Here is a 22104-nt window from a genome sequence, read left to right as displayed (position 1 = left end):
GTGGGAGAGTGTGTTATTTCTATCGATGAAAGGATTACCACTAATTAGAGATTACAGCCTCCTGAAGACAACCACAGAATGATTAAGAAGTGATGCGCTTGGTGCTTGTAGTATGTGTTAGTGTTGTGCTCACACACTAGTGTCATGTGTTAGTATTAGTGCTGGGAATACACATCTGTGAGAGTTAATCTCCTTACCGATTATGTTGGTGTTTACCCAACACTGGGGATTCTCTGTTGGCAAAGTTAATATGTGACAGATGTTCACTTAATATCAAGATTGAGAAACAGATTCATTTACATTGTCATTTCTCAGCACCTTATTTTGTGTTGCATTATTTTTATGTAATTGTCTCCGATGTGTTTCTTTTTTGTAAATGCAACATTAGAAACTAATCTTGTATCTTCAGTACCAATGTAAAATGTATTCAGATGTGCATAATCAGCAGTTTCATTTTATCAACAGATGTCAGCTGTTATTTACAGGCATAAATCAAGGCGGTCAAGTTATGTATTTTAAAAGGAGGCAATTGGTTCTTGTTGCCTGGCAATCTGCAGCAGGGATTAAAAACGAAATATTTTTCATTTCGTTTTGTTCTGACCAGAAACTTTATTTTTCTGTTCCGTTCCAGTGTTCCTATGCTTCTCTTCATATTATTAACCGGTTAGAACCTTATAAAAGAACGGTTAATAACGTTCTTTTCAAAAATGTCATAGGGGGGGTGCTTAATGTTTGTCATTTGTGCGCGCGTGCTTAATGTTTGTCATTATTCGTGTGCGTGCGTGTAGCCTATAGGCTAAATGCAATGCGCCCTTTTCCAACGTCAATAATGAAACAACATTATATCACCTTGCAGTTCAATTTTATTTGTTTCCGTACAAAAGGTTCCTCCTTTCCGACAGTCAGCAACATGAAATTAGGCTGCAGGACCATTTTAACGAAAACCTGGCCATGTCTTTCGAACTGAAGTCCGTTCAAAAAAAGGAAAGCAAGAAAATGCAGCAGCTTAAACCCATGGCTATTCAAAACAAAATGACAACAAATTCAGCCGGTCATATTTAGGCCTACATTCAAATTCGGAAAGCATCTCCAACAAAACATTCTCCATTACGCGCAAAAAACACACAACTCATGTCCATAGCTAGAGGCCTATGCCTACTCTCTTCTATTAGCTCGAGAGCTAGCCTATTTGAAATGGACAATAGATAGCTTACATACCAAAATGCTTATTCAGTTTAAGGAAAAGTATGTCCTCCAAAACATTCTCCTTCAGATTGCTGGGCAAAGGAGACAGGACATATTTGAGAGACAAAAAGGCACGCTCTACACTGACCTGGGCCTCGTTTCCCGAACGCTAAAAAGGACTTGAAATCGGTCGTAAGAGGGATCCTACGTTTCAGAGCGGTTTCCCGACGCCGCACTTAGCTTAAGTTTATCTTTCGTTGAGAAGAATTCTACGTGTGGTCAGGACCAGTAGTAACTTCACACTTAGCGATGCAATCCACCAGGGGCGTCGTTCGGCCTATTATAGAAGAAATCCAAACGATGTTTCTGTGTATAGCACATCATGAGAATGTCATTGTTTCACCTGCCTATTCCCATCAAAATAGAAATAAAGAATATTGAGTATTTGAAAATAAAGATTATACAAAATAATATGTTATTGAACTAAGGAGATGGCTTTTCTGACTGTGTAGTTAGGCTGCAATATTAGGAAATTGACATGTCATTGAGCCGGGCTGGAAATCAATCAAGAGGGTGGCACCTATATATATTTATTGAGGTATTGTTCTTATGTCGACACTTGTTGTATTGGAACTTCATTCATGAGCCTATACATGGGTTTCTTGTATACAAACATTGAAGGCTGCGCGCGCAAATCCGCGGCAGAAAGCCATCTACCCTAATACAAATGAATACAGAAAGCCCAGTTTAAATGTATTGTTTATTACTTATTTAGCCTACCGTTCCCTATTCTGTTGCCATGAATGCTTGCACACACCCTCAACATATTCCCAAACGTAACCTTGTACATTGTTCAGCCTTTTTCTATATTTGATTTGATTTGATATGTTATTTTTCCTGACAAACGGATGCTTCCTCCCAGGTATACTGAACATCTTACCAACTCTGTTAGAGCAGTTCACCACACAACAACTGCTTGGCATGTTGCCTTCCTCCACAGCTTTCTCATCCACTTCAACGTTATCTTGCTTCTTTCTGCCGCGAGATTGCGCACGCAACCAGTGATGACGTAGCCGAGAAACCCATGTATACACAAGTGAGAAAATCGACTCATCTGACATCGACTGCTTTACTTTCAGAACCACTGTGATGGACAGCTCCATCCTAAGAGATACTTAAGAACTTGTGCACGTGGCGCTCGTGCACATGACTTTAAGATGATGTTCGGGAAACGCTCGTAAATAGAAAGTGTTACTGAGTCTACTATGTCACCAAAATCCACGTAGGCCGTTAAAATACGTCGTTATCGGGAAACGAGGCCATGGGTAACGGGCACAGGCAGCACACTCATGGCAAGTTTGGATGGATCTGTTCGGCTACTCGCTATCGTCAACAGTAGTTTCACTTCAGCCAGGTAGTCTGGGTAACATTTAGCGGGCAGGTAGCCAAGCCAATCACTTCCGGAATAAAACTTTATTTTAAGATTTATTTTAACAATAATTTTATTTCCACAATATTTCAAGAAAGGTTATTTGGAACGAAAAATATCGTTATTTACCGGTTATTTAAAATTGAAAATATTGTTTTCACTCCGGAACAGCTGAAATTGTTTTTGTTCCCGTTTTCGATTACGTTCCTCACAAAATTTCGTTCTTTACCGGTTTTCGTTTTCGTTCTCTGAACCGTTTCTAATCCCTGATCTGCAGACCATTGCCAAGGATGGATACAATGGTCAATGGGGATCTTTCAACGATCATGATTTGGTCCACTGTTGACTTTACAATAATGTTATTCTATTCACCACCGGTATTTGTTCCAACATGAAGTAGGTCTTTTGAATAGAAAATAACCCCGGACCTTGGCGTAAAGTCCACTACAAGAAGCAGCTCAAAGTGCATGGTGCAAACGAAACCAATGTAAAGTGAGTTTGATCACTGCATCGGCAACCAAACCACCTTTGCAAGGACACTGTTGTGTAATGCTCTTATAACTACAATATAATTTGTCAAGAACTTCATTAGAATTAGCATACAGCTCAAACGAAGGTTGTGGAGGCTTTGAACTGCTATTGTGATGCAAGGCTTAAACAAACTATTGTGACATCTGACTTAACAAGGCTAAAACAAAGTAGATAAGTGCAGGACGTTTTGGAACTCAGTGTATTGATTCCTGAAGACAAGAGACTGTGTGTGCTTGGTATGTGAAGGACCTTACTCATAACATGAGATATCTAGCAGAGGGCTTAAACCTTTCGCAGCAGGATGTGAAAAACTGAAAAGGACCTGTCTGACAGGCCTCTCTCTCCCAGTGGAAAAGTAGCTTAATGTCTTCTGATCTAATTGTGGAGATGGCTGTATGAATGCTGGCTCCTTGCCTATTGTATAACATTACCATTTAACCCTTAGGCTAATTCTTTCTCATGGAGCCAGTATAATCTATTAGTCTTGCTGCAGTCGGCAAAGGTAGAAATATTATGTTGATTAGTATCCTTAGAACGTTTTCCTTTTCTTGCGAAATGTGAGTTTCCAACCAAAACCTGCTCACAAATGTTAATGTTCTAACAATGTCTGCATTTTAACAGCAGAAATAGTTTAATTCGTTTTTAGGTGTTCCAAAGTCAAACAAATTGTCCAGATTTTGCTACTTCACTTAAATAAGTGTAAAGTGGCAACACATGTTTCTGTCTCATGGGAACCCTGTGTGGGCCACCTGCTACTTCACATGGACTACAAGGTCAGGCTGGACCTATATAACATCTATGTTATAGACACTGACCTGCTTATAACCCATTTCTGTTTAGTAGTGCCATTTAAATATAAGTTGTATTCCTTGGAGCAAACCATTCATAAATACAAAAATATCAAATTTCTAGTAGTAAACTATGAAAAGGTAACTGAATGTAGCAGAAATTAACTTACAAATAGGAATTTCCTACCTTACATGTGGATAAAAGACGATTTTCATATTGAAGCAAAATACATACTAAACACTTAAAAAAGAACTGATTTATTACAATGTCTTACATTGACATAAATGTAGCAAATGGTTGACCAAGACTGTTATTTACCAGAAACTTAACAACCACATATAATACCAATAGTATTACTTCAGATGACTGTGCTGTATTTCTGTGGCTTTACCTCTGCTTGCCTTAAGGACAAGTATACAATCTTTGGCATGTCCCTAAAACCAAGTGTACATGGCACACTTTGGCACAGGCTCCCTAATGGCTAGTATAGGTCCACTTATCCCCAAAGTCCTTGCTCAAGTTCCAAAGGCACCAAGTAAATCTGTGCTTTAAGGTCACACACTCCACAGATGTAAAAATCCTCATTGCATTACATTCTTGTCCAGCTAGTCTTCATGTGCCTCTTTGAAAGGGGAATGTTTAAACTTAAGCGAAACATGATGGAAATCAAGAACAGTAATAGATGACTTAACTATTGTAAATAGATATGCCAAAAAAACAAACAAACAAGAACAGCGATTGAATGATCTTCCAGAAGGATTTCTCACTTGAATTAAGTTTCTAAAGTTCACAGGCTTATTTTCTCTAATATACATAACGTGAACATAGCAACCTACAGATAATGTCTATTTCCAGTTATGTTTATAGAGTATCTCATTGTATCTCTGTTCTTCACATAAACATTGTTTGACTCAAAAAAGTTAAAATGCTGTTGATGAGGTACTTGTCATTACACACGAACACACACACACAAACACACACACACACACACACACACACACACACACACACACACACACACACACACACACACACACACACACAAACACAAACACACACACACACTCACTCGCATGTATTACATTGTGCCCTAAAATTACTGTCTACTGTAGTTCACTGATACCCATGGGCTGTGTAAAGGAGTCCATTGTTGAATCCAGCAGTTGAGAGATGTCTGATTTGGAGATCACTTCTTCTTCTTCTCGTTAACGGCATTGTAGCTCAGGTCGTTTAGGTATATGCTCTTCCCTGACACCGCTGGAATGACTTTGTCAAACAGCAGCACTGAGCTGGCCATGCCTGTGGGCAGATGGATGGGAGAGATGGGGTTTCTTAGCTGTGCTTGCAAAAATGTCATGAATGTCAAGTAACAAGACACCACGTTTCCCTCAGCTCTTGAGCAACTAAGACATGACTGCATTGGGAATCAGGTCTACATTGTCACAACATACTAGTCCTTGGGCATAGGATACTCATGCCAACCTTTCTGGGTGTTGCTATTTGAATGAACAAATGGTGCTCATTCCCGTCAGTGTATAAAGGCATTGGCATGCTAGGCTGCCTGATCTCAGGTGTGTAGTATGTTTGCAATGGGCTTTACATGTACTTAAATTGTTTGTAGTAATTGGGGCAGTGTCAAAATACCACACCGCCTACCGGCATTAAACAGCATACTTGTACTGAGAATGTGTCCTACCTAAAATTGGCCCCAACCAGTACACCAATGAGTACTCGGTAAAGGTGTTGCCGCTGCAGGCAAACTGGGTTGAAAACGCCAGTGCTGGGTTGAACACTGCTCCTGTCATACTCCCACCTACAAATAAAATAACAACACTGATTAGAGTTTCTGGAAACATTTTATAAACTAGATATGACACTGTTTGATAAACAGGGATTTAGGCGGCGATTAAAAACTGTTATCACACAAGTGATAACTTCAGCCATTACATAACAGTTCCCATAGGCTCTGCCAAAACAACGCTGCCGAAAAAAACAAGCAAAGCACAAGGTCGCAAGATTCCTAATCCAGAGACACAAACCTGCATAGACCACGGTTGTGATTACAGCTGCTATGGCATGGATTTTGTATTTGTCGTCGACTTTTTGCATATGTGTAGCAGCAGAGTGCACGGCGAAAGCGCATCCCAGCTCAACTGCAGTTGCTTTCAAAAGCGGGGCATTAATCGGACTGATGCATCTAAACCCGAACAGTTTGTGCCTAACGTGCAAATCAGACAAACCCAGTGCCCATACATATGGGACGACACACCGTGCCACCACGGCAGCAAGAAACTGGCAAACAATCCGCGCCACTGCACATTTTCCGGTGAGTCCCCTCCGGTAGACACTTTCAAGAGTGCCAGAGGGGTTGCAGATGGCTCCGTGGAACGTCAGCGCATGGACCACAGAGATGAGGTACGTTAGGGTCAGCCCAATCTGCAGCTCCACTCGGCCCACTTCGCCCAATAGTTTCAATTCGTGCGTGCAAGCGCATAGCTGGAAGGTCGAAATGATTTCCAACACGTATGGACGACAACCCGACTTGGCAAACAGTTTAACTGCAGTCCACCTTGACACCTCACTCAGAAGCACAATCCCTGCCAGCAGGGACAGCGAAACGCCGAGGTCTGTCATTCCAAAAGATACGGACAGGTTTCCGTCTGCAGTCAGTCTTCTACAGAGCTTTTTATCCTTAAGTCTCACGTTTGGCGACGGGCAACTTCTCCTCGACCTACTCACTCCTGCTAGCCCGCCCCGCTCTTCTAGTCAAAGTGCAAACGATTCAAGCTTTATCCTGCCAGGCGCGAGCTCTCTTTTCGTTCCATGTGATACGGAAGTCTTTGGGAGCTTTCTTTGGTGCAGAGCAGAAGGTAAACAGTAGAGGGTAGCCTAACCTCTTGTTGTGAAGGGCGTATATGTGAACTCGGGTTGACCAAATTACAGGACTAGTGCAGATGATTTGAGAACTAGGAAAAAACACGGCTGCCTCCAAAGCTTCCTGGTAACGTCCTCATTTGACCATTCTAAAGTTAGTGATGGTCGAAGAACAAATACATTATTTCAGGGGATCTAGCATGCTACAGCTCTGGAGGATATGTCTACTATACCTCTGAGTGAATGTCACCTCTGTTAAACGTATCACCAACTTTAGGACAATATGTTTTACTTACTGGCCAACCCCGTGGGCCTATGTGCTCAGTGTATGAATGTATCGTTTTTCATTTAGCCTAGTTATTACATACACATGACATGTAGGTATTTGTGTTTTGTTAAACAAGGATGATAATATGTGCTAATTTCAGTTGAGTCTGCCTAATGATACTTGACCTCATGCTTTGCTGCACATGAAGTACGCATGCGATGTTGAAATGGTGTCAGCTCTTGCAGATGGCCATGGGTTTTCCAGGTTTTTTCTACTGAAAGGTCAGACAGAGCAGACAACGTTACTTTGGAAGGAAGAATACTAAAAGTCAAAGTCAAATTGTTTTTTAGCCAGCTTAGTATATTAATAATATCTCCCCTGATGGACTTTAGTATTACCTTTTTGTAGACAGTCAGAAATCCAGGCTTAATTTCTGTGTGTCATACCCCAGATGTAAACTTTTATCTGCTAGTTTTAAACAAACCCCCTACATTTACAGGAACATGTCTTGTTAAGACAGTCCTACCAGTAGCCTACTATTGCCATTAGTGAGTGGGAGAACGAGCACAACACGAGTCAAGACCTCTGTTGACTGCTAAAAAGACTTTCAGCTGATTCACCCTATTTGATTTAAGGGTGTGTTAAACTCCCGCCCTTAACGGCCATTCAAACATTACTACAACACATTTAGTCCACACTCTGTAAACTGGAGTAATCATTTTTGTTTTTGCATATCAAAGCAAAATAAAAGGAGTTTACCTGGGCAGACAATACGTTTATGTTACAGGGACCTTCTCCAGTTTAGCCAGCAGGGGTCAGCAGAATCCTTGTACATCTTATTATGAAAAGGGTATGTGTGTGTGGCTGTGTGTGTGCCTGTAGCGTGGTGTAGTTTGCGCCGGTTGTGAACATTTCAAAGACAAGGGGCCCAGTTCCCTCCCTGTCTTAATAGGCAGTGCGAGTTGTGCGTGCTAATACAGACAATTTGTTATCTGTGTTATCTGAATAGAATATGCATTAAGTGGTATGTGACACTAGGTTTTCTGTGAGCCAAATTTCCGTACTTGAATTTATTTAACCTGCTACCTGTAGAAGCTCAGGAGAAGGCCATGGCAATTCTATATGTGACTGACGTAACTCCGATAACGTCATGAAGGCCAAGCCTGACTGATCAGCAATGAAATTGTTAACTCATTGAATCTTAGATGGTTTGAGCCCGCCTTCTCAAACCTGGTAGCCGCCCTCACGGTGAGACAGACTGTGGCCCACATCAATAGTCGAGAGGCCGAATTCAGAGGTGACCATTGGCATATTGGCAGTGTGCATAGTGGGCGGGCGTTGCTATGTAGCAGGTTTGACTGCGTCTCACAATAGCGGGTGATAGCTAAGTTTGTGTCAAAGAATAGGGAGAGCTGGGCAGTGCAAGTAGAACGAATGAATGCGTGCATGAACGTTAGAAAGGGAATTTCAACTGGGATTTTTTCCACGGTGACAAGACAAGAGGTAAGTGCATGAAAACGCTCGTTCATTTCTCGTTCTCCGATATACCACGCAGTGACCTGACTGTCTGTTCTCGAATTTTGACGGGAGACTGTCACACGAGCCGCATAGAATTGAATAGGGCATGTCCATGCTATGTGAGGAGAGCTTATGTTATCATATTTGTCTAGATACTGTAGCTTATTAAACATGCCTTACCAGTATGAAATGACACACTATCCACAGCTGGTTTTGTCGAGTTATTTTGTAAAACAAGAGGTTTTTGCGGATGATACAATTAGATATTTTAACGATCAGTCGCCCACATTGAAGACACCCTGTAGTCTATTTGTGACGGTGGTGTCAAAGTAGTCTGTCTGTCTGACTGTGGCTGTATCATGGTGTCTGATTGGGAATAATATCCGTCCCGTCTTTTCGTCACTGAACTAATTTTTATTTTATGTGAAGAATTATCACAGATTGAGAAAAATCAACTTAAATCATCAAAATCTATGGAGGGTCAGTGTTTCAACCCATAGGCTACACTACATCTGTGCATTTTTAGGTATTCAATTAGGCTATACTTCTGTACCGAGCATTGATATTCACTTTAAAGAAACAGAAACAGTCGGACGCAAAAGTATAGGCCTACTTATTTTCGTGTTTGCAAACCTTTGTCTTCGCGCAGTCGGGTCGTCTGGCTAAGCTAAATTAATGTTTTTTGAGATTCCCTGTCGTTTTTATCCGGTGCCTGTAATTTATACGATTCATCAGACATTAGACTTAATCAATTGGACAGGTTTCACAGTTTTCACTTGCTTAACTGCACAAAATTATTGATGCGCGCTTTTGCCATGGGATGCCTGCTCGCTAAATGTGGCCCCGGCAGAACGGGTGCGCTCGCTGTAGGTTGTCACCCCTCAACATTGGGACGACACCTCATGCATGCCACATTCATCCCGTGACGAGGTCCGAAGTTATGGGATTATTAACCAACATAATGGTCTGAGCACATTGAAACGGCGCAAACACATGTCTTAGTAGTGTGCATTGTAGCCTACAAGAATATTGTGTATTTGGTTAAAAAACGTAGTTTGTCCTTAGAAACATAGGCATTTGCTGTATGTTACGATAAGGTTGTGGTTTGTCGTGAGCAGACTTCCTTGCACTTAACCGACACCCACTGTTTACAGCGACAGTTACTATAATTGCTCAGTTATCATTTCGTGGTCGGGAAAGATAGACGATTTGGGTAGCGCGAGGAGCTGTGTTAAATTGATTAAACTTATGGCAGAATGCTCTGCTTGGTCACATGCCCTGACGCGGCGATAAGCAACACTTCGGCGAATTAGATGCGTCTCGAAACTGTCATCTGGCCAAGTGTGTATTAACTTGTATTGCGAAGCAGTGTTTTACAACTCCAATAGCATGTGCCGGTTGTCTATCGGTAACTTTACAAGCAATTAAAACCGTGCAGCGTTGACCTTTGAGCTGAAGATATTTTTTATGTTTTAATATCACAAATAAAGTGATCCTATCGATTAGGCACCTGCTGAGCTGCCGTGAAAGTGAAGGTGAAGAGTGAGTGTAATATAAGGTGTGCGCTCACTGCGCTGGCATTTTACATAGTGTGACCAACTGTGTAACCTTACTAAAAAAGTTTTAAGATTCACCATAAACTAATCGGATGTCTTAAAAAAAACTTCCCAACATTTTTTTCACAATTGTCTTTTATCTTAGATGTAGCAAGCTACTTGTTGACTTACGAGAAATAATGGAATAGAGTCGAAAAAGAAATAGGGAATAGGAATAAAGCAGTCCCTTTTGGCCCTGTCTGCTCCTGTGAAGCACATCTAGCTAGTTTCTCAGTTGTGTTATAGGGTTTGTGTGCCTTCTACGTCAACCCCTGCTCATATATTCGCGGGTTGCAGCACTATCACAGGTAATGATGTAGCATTTGACGTTTACCCTTGGAGGAGTATTGGGAAGGTGAGTGGGTTATTGGTATTGAGGAGGCCCCTCAAGAGCCATAAGTCCACCATATGGTGATATCACCAAGCAAGGCTGCAGTGAAAGCTGGACCTCTTACTCACCCACCCACTCACACGCCCTCCAGATGTGCGCTTGGCTCATGGAGCAGGGTGAACTCTTAACAGCCATGGGGCTTGGACCTGGGTGGAGATAGACAGGAGGGAGGTATCCTCCACAGTTCTCAAACCCTGACATTGTATCTAACACACTGTTATGTATTTTGGTGTGGTAAAATATGAAGAAGGGTTGGCTCCTTCTCTATTTGGCGCTTGCTCGCTTGCTTGCTCTCCTTCTATCTCTCTCGTGCTCTCTCTGACCCACAAACACAAACAGGCATACTCATTGTCTTCATTTTGCCCTTACACTACATATCGCTGTGGTTTTGTGAGGCTAGATGTAAGTGGATGGATTGCATCAGAGAAAAACTTTCAGGCATAAATGTTAAGTAATCTCCATATTGTTTTTGATGGAATTCCTATCTGGATATCGCAGTACAAAAGAATATTGTACTGGGTTCCACGTGCATCTCCAATATCTCTCTAAGAGCAAGAAGTTATTATTGAACGGGTCTTTTGCCATCGGCAGAAATGCTGTGAGAGCAAATGGATGTAATCAAGTTATTTTACCCCCTTCTTGGCTGATCGTACAGCAAGCCTTAACACCACTTCAGTTATTTACAGGAGTTCAGTTATGTCAGCCCACTGAGTGTAAGAGCACTGTGGACTGAAGTTAAAATAATAGATATATTAAGTGACTTTCCCTACAGTTTGACAGTATTGCTTTTATGTAAGCCACAGTTTATTTTAAAAAAATTCCTTGGAAAAATCACACTGGACAAGTGTTTGTGCACCCTCAAGGCTAGTCTATTTCCTCTACATCGGTGCACGAATGAATTCAGAGGTCATGGGTCTTATTAGCATTATGCAGCATAACCATGTCTGTTGGCTTGTTTACTTAGAGGCAACCCACATGGACAGCTTAAAGAGATGTATTGTTGCATGCAGACATTCTTTGGCTGTGTCATAAATGACAGTATGACCCAAATATTTGAGGGCTCGGTGTTAATGAATTGAATTGAGCAAAGGATTGGTAGTTGTTATTTCCAAACAGAATTTTCCCCACCAGCAGCTTCTCTCCTCCTATGACTGGTGCTGTGTATTTGTGTCAGACACCTGCTAGACTGTGCAGATACACCCTTAGCTCTACTCTGTGTTTCAACATTCTCATGTATTTGCCATGTGTAAAAGATGACAGTTAAGCTGCGTTCCCAACCCATCCAAATCTATCCTGCATCCCCAACCATAACAATTACCTCCATCTTCATCTACCATCTTCCTCTGGAGAGGGACATGCAAGCTTTATTGCCTTTCCGCCTCCTATGAATGCCAACAGATTCAATATGGATATAATATGCTTGGAGGATGGCACAACCCCAATGACTCTGCCTTAAGATCTATTCTGTTCCCTGCAGTATCATGTCTTTGGACAGTGCGTCACAGGGAAGCGTCCTTTCAGCGTGCTTCTCCAGGATGCTGTGCTGCACTTGGTCACCCTCTGTTCTGTTTTGAGTGGCTGTCTTGGCCTGCTGTGCTCATCATTTCTGCACAGGTCTGCTCTGCTGTGGACTGAGCAGTGATCCTCTGCCTCATGCAGGCCTTTGCTGAGCTCCCATAGCCTCTCCCCTGCTGAGCTTCTCTGTGCTGTGCTGTGCTGGGCTCACTCAGGGTGGAAAACATTATGCAACCCTTGTCACCCTGCATCAGCATCTCTGAGGTGGACCCTCTCAGGGTGCATCTCTTGAGTGGAGAAGAGCCTGTCTGCTTTGCCTCGCATAAACCCAATCTCTCACTTCGCTCTCTCTCTCTCTCTCCCTCTCTCTCTCTCTCTCTCTCTCTCTCTCTCTGTCCCTCTTGTCTGCACTCATTATTTTGCTCTCTCTTTCTGCATCCCTCTTCTCCCCCTCTTGGGTCCCCTCTTCCTCCGGTGTGCATGTCCCATCTCTGTCTCTCCCTCTTTCTGTCTCTCGCCTCTTCAGAAGACAAGGGGAGACCGTCATCAGTGGTGGCCCGACCAGTGAAGCAACTATAATACTATCAGCTATAAATATCTCCATGTTTCTCCTCTTCTGTCTCCCTCTCTCTCCGTCTCTTGAGTCACTCAAGTCCCCCAGGGTGGCCACTGATTTTCGGCTCAGTGTAGGACCCAAAAGAGCGGATAGGAAGGAATGAGAAGAAGACTACATGTCTGAAATGCTATCCGTTCACCCCAAGCACATTTACTTTGTCCTCCCTCTCCCTTTCCCTCTCCCTCTCCCTCTCCCTCTCCCTCTCCCCTGTTTATGTAGTAATCATCAAGCCACACAAAGAATATATCTGTATTTTCTTGCCGTTCCGTGGCTAGCTTGGCTTAGCTTATCTAACCATAGTGGCTTTTCAGCCATTTCTGAAAAACAACATTGGGCTAAAGCTAATGTTCCCTCATGCAATATTAAAGGCCAGTCTTATTCAGGCTTCCACTTTAATAAAGCCACGCCACAATCATGACTATGCTCAATTGTTGTCCTTTGCATGTTTTCCGATGGCGGTGGAGCTGCATTGCTTGCGTGGATGTTTTGTGGTAAACCTAAAGAGGGCAAACTGTGCCTTTAGGCGGCCTGACCAGGAAGACACTCAGGAGGAGATTCAGGAGGAGTAGAGCTTTTCCTCCGGACTCAACAGTGACATTTATGTCTGGGCAATATCAGACACAGAACATTTAAATTATCATTTTGAATCCCAGCCACCATTCAAACCAGTGCATAACCATGCACAAGGATTTTAGCAGAGTTATTATCAGGTTATATATCAGTTGGGGACTCACCCCATTGGGACTCGTTCTAAGATTGTTTTCAACCTACTAGCGACTAGCAACCTAGGTCAAAACTAGCTTGTTGCTAGAGGAAATAATGCCTTCTTTAATTGTTCCATGTAGTGGACGAGACCGATAAAGGTGAAGAGCATATCTGCCTCCAACAGGCTCCATCTGACACCACTAGACTGCTTACGTATCAGTCCAGTTTTATTATTCTTAGGCATTTTGTGAAATGTAAGCTATCATTTCAAAAAAACAATACTGAATAGAAAAACATACTGCCTGTGTGTGTTGCTTTGTGAGAGAAACATTCTTTCATCTTCATGCATCAGTCATGGAGGGGATGGGGACATTTATTGGACACAGTTGACTGATTCTCCAAAGCTGAATAATCCTACACTGCGGCAAGTGAAACACTGTGCCACGGTCAGTTGTGAGGGAATCAATCAGCCCCCCCCCCCCCCCGCCCTCCCACCAGAGTCTTAAATCTGACATGGTCTTTGCCTGGAGGTGGTGTCAAGATGTGTAATGTGTATCAGGTCTGATGTGACCTAACATTGAGTTGTAACCACCAGGGCTTAACCCTTTCTAAGAATCTGGCAGACTGTGCTCCCTGGAGCTCATTAACACCTCAGGCACGCCCGCACTGATGGGATCTAATGTGACTGGCCGGACGGGGAGCTCTGCGGGGCGGGGAGCGCGGCAGTAGTGAGGGTGGTGTCCACTGGAATCATCCAGACAGACAGAGGGGAGTCCATCTGGGTCAGGGTTTAACGCACTCTCTCACTGATCTGCTATGTAGTGAGGTAATGGCCAGCTATTGTGAGCAGGGCGGGTGTGGAGGTTGACCGTTGGGTGTCAGGGATTGTGTGTGCTTGAGAGAGCTCGGGTTTGGATAAAGTGTGTGTGTGTGTTTTTTACCAGAGGTATTTCAGCCCCTGCAGACAGCAGATCTGAAGTCACACCAAGGTGCAAATGATTGCACAGCTGAAGGGGAAATCGCTCTGTTTCTCTTTTCCCACTCACTTGCAATCCTCTCTTCCTCATCCTCTTACAGCTTTGGGGTTGGTTTATAGCCATGCTCTCCGATAACTATTGACCACACACACAAACACAAACACACACACACCCGCATGCACAGTTTCAAACTTGGGGGATTTCCTCCATTTTAAAGCCTTGGAAAGAAGATTTAGAGATTTGATTGTCAGTGATGTCCCAGTTATTAGTTACCATAAACCATCAAATCTTAATTTGTTAGTATCCCAGCCTCTTTAATAAAGAACCACCCAACTGTTAATCTGACAGCCTATTTTGAGGCAATTTAAGCTACCAGACGAGTTCTCTGTGTGACATTTTCACGTCCAGGCAGCCCAAAATAGGCAAAAAGAGTGCAGAGAGTATCTAAGCGTGAAAGGCTGGCCAACCGTCCGGCTGTCAGACCTCAGACCAACTCTCTGCTCCTTCTCTCTCTCTCAGCAGGCCCACTCTCTCTGCACTGACGACTGCCCCCTCCCCCTCCACACAGAAACACAGGTAAGCTACTATTAACTTATCAGCGTGTGTGTGTGTGTGTGTGTGTGTGTGTGTGTGTGTGTGTGTGTGTGTGTGTGTGTGTGTGTGTGTGTGTGTGTGTGTGTGTGTGTGTGTGTGTGTGTGTGTGTGTGTGTGTGTGTGTGTGTGTGTGTGTGTGTGTGTGTGTGTGTGTGTGTGTGTGTGTGTGTGTGTGTGTGTGTGTGTGTGTGCGTGTGTGTGTGTGCGCGCGCGCGCGCGCAAGTGTTCTGTGACCTATAGTGTGCCGGGGCATTGCATGGATCTCATTGGCTGTTTCCCTCCATGGTTGGTTCGGGCTACTAGTCAGTCAGATAGGCTCCTGGTCTTTGGCTTCCTCTTCTTCAGCTTCTTCTTCCAGACTCTGCTGGGGTGCAGCGGCTCAGGAGGGGGCCCCCGGCATCCTCAGCTGCCTGCATTATTTAGCGTTGCTGCTCCCTCCACTGATGGGGACAGCGGGTGTGCTACCGCTGCTGCTGTTGCTGCTGCCGGGAGGGTGGGGGCGGAGACCGACAGCTGGGAGATGGAGAGTGCTGCCTCAGACACCCCCATACATACACATACACACACACACACACACGCACACACACACACACACACGCACACACACACACACACACACACTCACCCACACCCTTACACACACATTCTCACACATTCATACATACACACACACTCACACACTTTCATATTTGTCCTATATAGGAACTACATGTCTCTGCGCCAGGTGCACAAAGAGGGAGAGATCACTGTAATTTGTGTCATTTGTCTCTCTATCTCTCCCTCCCTCTCTGTATCACGCTCTCTATCTCTCCCTCCCTCTCTGTCTCAGGCTCTCTATCTCTCCCTCCCTCTCTGTCTCACGCTCTCTATCTCTCCCTCCCTCTCTGTCTCACGCACTCTATCTCTCCCTCCCTCTCTGTCTGTCGTTCTCTATCTCTCCCTCCCTCTCTGTCTCACGCTCTCTATCTCTCCCTCCCTCTCTGTCTCACGCTCTCTATCTCTCCATCCCTCTCTGTCTCACGCTCTCTAATTCTCTTGCCATGTTGTTAATTGTTATCATATGAGCAGAGGGGTTTAGTGATGAGCTCACCAGCAGGCGTTCCATCTCTCATCGAGTTTACTTTGGACCGCATGCCTGGGTGTGTGTGTGTGTGTGTGTGTGTATTTGTGCATGTTTAGAAGTGTTTGTGTGTGCGCTTGAGGGTGTGACAATTGATTTTGTGCTGCCTTTGGCCATATGTAGCTGAGTGCACAGTCCCATGGTGACATCACCTCTTATGGTAAGCTCTGCATACATTTTGTGCTGTTGACATCACCAATGAGTTCACACTGCTTTGAGGCAGCAGTATTTCCCTGTCTCACGTTCCTATATGATGATACTCACTCATGCAACTGATCCTCAGCAATGTGGAATATGTTTCTACATAACATAGAGTACAAACATAGTTTATGCAATGATATTAAATTCAATTAAATTAAATATGCTGTATCTTAGAATGGTTAGACATTATGGGGACGAAATATATTAGAAAACATCATTGACGATCGGTTTGTTTGATATAAAGTGATGCTAAATGCTAGCTACTATAAGCAGGATATGTTCATTTCACTGGGGAAATTCAGTTCGCACAAACCATGTTTTGCTGATGTTGAAAAAGAAACTATTTTAGGATTTATCTCGTCTCGTAGTCTCATTGCTTTGATTATAATCCTGTCAGAAAATAAAATAGTTCCCCTCCACTGGATCTCTTGCATTACCTTGTCAGCTGTTAGCAACAATGACTTGACGTAGCTCTCTTGCACTTTTGGTGAGTCAGGTGTGGAAGCTATTAATAAAAGGCAGTGCGTGTGTGTGAATGTGGTGAGTGTGTGAGTCTGTGTGTAGGTGTGTGCTGGAGCGAGTCATATGTGAAATGCCACATGGAATGTCACGTGGAAGGCTGGGATTGGCTGGGCTGGAGTGAGTTGTGCTGTGTCAAGCTGACTAATGTGGCCCCTGGCATGTGAGGAGGTGCTGATGAACGTGGCCCTGGCATGTGAGGAGGTGCTGGTGAAAGTGGCTGGACTGGGATGAGGCTCAGGGGGACCCCCCACTCTGAGTGAGCCTGGGCCACATCAGGGTCAGGATTGTCTCTGGACTTGGAGCCACAGCTGAGTTGGCCCTTGTGTTGAGCCAGGTGGTGGTGAGATGGAGCAGGACAGGCTGTGGTCTTCGGGGTTGTGTGTGTGTGTGTTGTGGGCAGGTGTGAGGTTTGGGGAGGGGTACAGTGGGGGAGGGGATGAAAGCCAGCCTGACACTGGCTTTGATAGATTGAGAATCTGTTTGTCAGTGCCAGCAGCAGCTAAACCCCTTCACCCCTCCTAAAACACACACACACACACATACACACAAACCCTTACACACACATACACACACACACACACACACAGATACACAGACACACTCACACTCACAGACACACCATTCCTCACCCAGATACCCTATCAATCAGACAGACAACCAGCATTCCTCCTGCTCTCCCTCTTTCTCTCTGTCGCCTAGCCTCTCCCTGCTCTGTCCCTCACCCTCCCTCGCTCCCTTTCTCCCCCTCTGTCTGCCCCTCTACCCCCTTTCTCTCTCCACCACAGAGGCCCTCTCTTAGGCATGATGGAGCACTCAGGCTGCATTGTGGGAAACCTTATTTGTCCATCTGATTTGCCTCAGATGAAAGGATTTCCCTCTGTCTCCCTCTCCTGCCAATGGATGGGGCAACTCGTAAAACCCCTCAAGTCCCCCTCCTCTCTCTTCCCAGGTAGGGCATGGTAATGAGTGCATCCAGAAACGGGAGCCGAGACTGGGAGAGGTTTTAAAGACCTGCAGTGCAGTACATGGGACTTCTGTGAAATCCAAGAGGTAGGCTAGACAATCCACCTGTGAATGAGAAGAGACTCAGATTTACAGGAGATACTGGGAAATGCCTTTGATTGAGCTATAATGAAGGGTTTTGTTCAGTAAGAGAGCTAAAGAGATCGAGTCTGATGTGAGATAGTGTTCTAGCTCTGACCTCCTAATGTATTCCTTTTTCTCATCCTGTGTGTCCTGCCCTTTAATGCCCCCACTAATTACCCTAGACCCTTCACTGGTGACCCCTCCCTCTGTCTCTATTCTTTTCATCTTCTGTTCCACTCGCTTTTGCACTCTCTCTCAGACAGACACACACACACACACACACACACACACACACACACACACACACACACACACACACACACACACACACACAGACATCAAGATGCTCCTCCCTCTGTTGTACCTGGTGTCTATGCATCCTCTCAGAGTCTCCAAGGTGCAGGCTGGGGTGTGGTGTAGGTTTGGTGGGGGTTGGCTAGGGGCGGAGGTGGTAGCCGGGTAGGATTGGCTTCACACACACCGCCATATGAATAATGGAGAGGACTGTTCCACCACAGGCCACCCATTGTTCCCTCTTTCTTTAATTCTCTTTCTTTCCTTCTCCTTTTCTCCCGTACTCCATCCCTCCCCTCCCCTGCCACCAACAACCTCACTCACCCACACAGACTCGCGAAAGTTTGAAGCAAGAATAGAAAAGATGTGCTGGGCGCATCTCTCTCTCTCTCTCTCTCTTTTATTCTCTCTCTCTCTCTCTTTCTCTCTTTCATTCATTCTCTTCAGCTTTGATAGAAAGTGGTCAGTAAAAGGGAGAATGGGGTGAGGAAAGAGAGCAGCTTGTTTTGTGATGGTGTCAGTGTCAGGACAATGGCAGCAATAGGCATGATGTCATGAGAGCCGCAGGCGTCGAGAAAGGAGAGCAGTTGTAGCCCGTTTAGCTGTTTGGAGATTGGATAGCGCTGCTCATTTGTTTTGGGTTAAATTAGGTGTTCATGCATACATACATACTGTGCACACACGCCAACTTGCACACAAATTAGCATGAAGATAGACATGCCCATCCCTTCAGCAGGTGCTGCACTATCCTGTTCCGTCAGGAAGCATTTCATTCTCTTTCTTTTTCTCCCTTATAAGCCTTACCAAATACACGTGTGTTTGCTTGCGCTTCAGTTTGTGCGAATGCCATGTCTGTACATGTGTGTGTGAATACGTGTGTGCATTATTCAGATTGCCTGACGCCAGCAGAGGCTGTGATTGATCCTGGCTGCCGAGCTGCACTCTTAAGTTTGCATTAGGCTCGGCTCATTAAGTGATATTAAGCAAGGGAAGCTCCTCTCCGCCAGCCCTCGGCGCTGTGCATTCTGGGAGTTATCGGAGCCATTAATGTTGGAGATATTGGACGGAAGGGTGGTTTAGTGTGTGTGTCTCAGAGAGGGAGAAGGAGAGAGAGAGAGAGAGAGAGAGAGAAAGAGAGGGAGAGAGAGAGGGAGAGAGAACAGAATAAATAAGAGCAGTGAGGCCAGGGGCCAAAAAAAGCAAGTCAATATCCGTCATTACATGTGGAGAGGGAACATTTTGCGGTCTTTCCTCAAATACATCTTGCAGTTATTATTATGTTTCCTGTGCTTTTTTTAAATCCTCTTCACATCATGTACCCTTTATATTGCATACCTGGTGTGTTGTTCGTCATGCAACATATCTCTTTCATCTTCCTCTGTTCTCATATTCCTGCCAGAGTTTGGTCCTCTTTGTTGTCTCGTGTGTGAGGTGAGAGGTGGCTGTGGCTTCATGGGCAACCCTCATTACCGCCTCATCTCCTGTGCAGTCTGTGGCTAGTCCTCAGTGGCCGTGGGCCTCTCCCAAATGGGAGCAATTAGATGCATTGATTGGTGAGGACAGAGTCGTTTATGGATGGCTTTCAGTCGTGCAAGTAAACAGACACAATCACATCCTCTCTATCCCACACACACACACACACACACACACACACACACACACACACAAATTTGCCTGAGGCAGAGCAAGGGCAAACGTAAAAAACGACGGCCTTCAAGTCACATCGATCAGCCCTTGGCACATCTCTGGAGTCACACTTATCACCTGTCTGTGTTGATCAGGGCCCCGATTCAGTATTCTGCCATGCACAGCGAGTGCACAGAGAGACAGACACACACACACACACACACACACACACACACACACATACACAGAGGCCAAAGCAGAGGCAGCCAGTGGAGAGGAGATATTAATAGAGGCAGAGTGGAGGTAGCGCATAGCTGGAATACTCCAGTAGTGCGGCGTGGTCAGCTGTCCAGAGCCGAACCGCTCCTCTCGGCTCCTCTCGGCTCCTCTCTGCTCCTCTCTGCCCCTCTCTACTCCTCTCTGCTCCTCTCTGCTCCTCTCTGCTCCTCTCTGCTCCTCAGCTCCTCTCGGCTCCTCTCTGCCCTTCTCTACTCCTCTCTGCTCCTCTCTGCTCCTCAGCTCCACTCTGCTCCTCTCTACTCCTCTCTGCGCCACTCTGCTTCTCTCTAATCCTCTCTGCTCCTCTCTGCTCTTCTCTGCCCCTCTCTGCTCCTCTCTACACCCCTCTACTCCTCTCTGCTTCTCTCTGCTCCTCTCTGCTCCTCTCTGCTTCTCTCTACACCCCTCTACTCCTCTCTGCTTCTCTCTGCTTGCTGGGGTTTGGTTTGGTGTGGCACCGCAGCATACCTTTCTTATTAGAGGTAATCCAGCGCCCAGGGCAATGGTTAATGTAACATGCTCTGTGCAGGAATGGGATGAGGGGAGTGTGTCTGTGTGTATGTGTGTGTGTGAGAGGGAGAGTAGAGGGGAGGGGGGTGTGCTGGGGAGAAAGAGAGAATGTCTGTGAGGATATTTGAAAATCACAAGCAACGTTGTGACTGGATGTGAAGGAGTTTTGAGTGTTTGTGTATGTGAGAGAGAGGAGTTTAAGTGAATTTGAGTTAGACAGTGAAAACCTGTGTGAGTGTGTTTCAGTGAGAGTGAGTGTGTGTGTGTTTGTTTTGGTATTTATTGGAAGGGAGTACCATTACATATTTTGGCGAAGCCACTGGAAGCCGTCTTCCCCACATTGTGTGTGTGTTGAGCCAGAGAGGAGGCCGCTGGGGGAGAGGTTGGGGAGCGGCGCTGCTGCCTGCGCGCCTGCGGCCTGGCCTCTGTAATCCAGCCGTTAGCACTCCCCCGGGGGGGTGGTGCAGAGGACCACAGCATCGACCAAGCCAGAGGGGCCTATTATCAGCCCCTGCAGTCAGTCTGTCTCCCCTTCCCACACACACGCAACCACACTTACACACACACACACACACACACACACAGGCATTACATGTCAGATGGCCACTGTAACTCGGGAGCCCAGCTCTGGGTAGCTGCTCCTGACACAGTGACCCACAGACCCAGTGATGCTGTGACCTCCTACACATACTGCAGCAGAGCAGCCTTCCAGCCATCATCAACAGCTACCTCTCATTCTTGCACTGGTATATAGGCGCAGTGTAGCATGGAGGCAATGCAATATCCCTGCCCCTAGACCTGCTTAGTCCACATGAGTGACACCTTCTAGGAAAGGCGCAGGAGCTTGACTGAGTGACTGACTGACTGACTGACTGACTGACTGACTTACTTACTTACTCACTCACTCACTCACTCACTCTCTAAGAGGGGATCAGTGACTGTCAGTATGGAACATGTGTTTTTATGTGTGTGTGATGGGAAGAAGCTGCCACTGTCAATCTATTTCACTTTCGCACACACACACACACACACACACACACACACACACACACACACACACACACACACACACACACACACACACACACTACCCCCACTCCACCTTTCTCTGTTAATGGCACCCCTCCACAGACCCCCCATGTTCCACCTGGCACCCCTCCCAAGGGAAAGCGTGTGAGAGCAAGGCGTCCTGACGCTCTCTAAACTAACACACGGCGGGGTGTCGCATTGATTATGTCCCCCTGGTTTGACTGGTGAGTTCCAGCGACCAGGCTTTCCCCGCCATCTGCTGCCACCCTCCACCCCCCTCCCTCACAGCTCCATGTTTGGGCTGAGGACATCCAGGGGGAGGCTGTGTGTGGGGGGTTGTGGGGATGGGGGGGGGGGGCAGTAATATGGAGATGATGAGGACAGGGGGTTCCTTAATGGACCCTCCGAGGCATTGGGGGATCCTCATGCTGACTGGTTCTGAGGGTCAGT

The 22104-nt window shown here is 45.4% G+C and overlaps 2 protein-coding genes across 3 annotated transcripts in view; one reads left to right on the top strand and one right to left on the bottom strand.

The window, feature by feature from the left end:
• Window positions 1–5120: 5120 nt before the first annotated feature.
• aqp11 (aquaporin 11) lies at window positions 5121–6568 on the bottom strand (the record flags this gene model as incomplete). Its single annotated transcript, XM_080844272.1, has 3 exons — window positions 5121–5233; window positions 5631–5747; window positions 5974–6568. The coding sequence occupies 3 exons, from the start codon at window positions 6566–6568 to the stop codon at window positions 5121–5123; spliced, it is 825 nt and encodes a 274-aa protein (XP_080700398.1).
• A 1883-nt stretch (window positions 6569–8451) lies between these two features.
• Window positions 8452–22104, top strand: part of pak1 (p21 protein (Cdc42/Rac)-activated kinase 1) — a 43180-nt gene continuing 29527 nt past the window's right edge. Inside the window, exons 1-2 of one of the 2 annotated variants that reach the window (XM_080844679.1) lie at window positions 8452–8579; window positions 14913–14969. The gene's annotated coding sequence lies outside the window, so the exon portion shown is untranslated. Of the gene's footprint in view, window positions 8580–14912; window positions 14970–17836; window positions 17881–22104 lie in introns of those variants that run through there. The other variant, XM_080844682.1, reaches the window with a different exon arrangement.

This window comes from Sprattus sprattus, assembly GCF_963457725.1.
Source record: "Sprattus sprattus genome assembly, chromosome: 9".
Lineage (NCBI taxonomy): Eukaryota > Metazoa > Chordata > Actinopteri > Clupeiformes > Clupeidae > Sprattus > Sprattus sprattus.
This window is presented reverse-complemented; position numbering and strand designations above follow the sequence as displayed.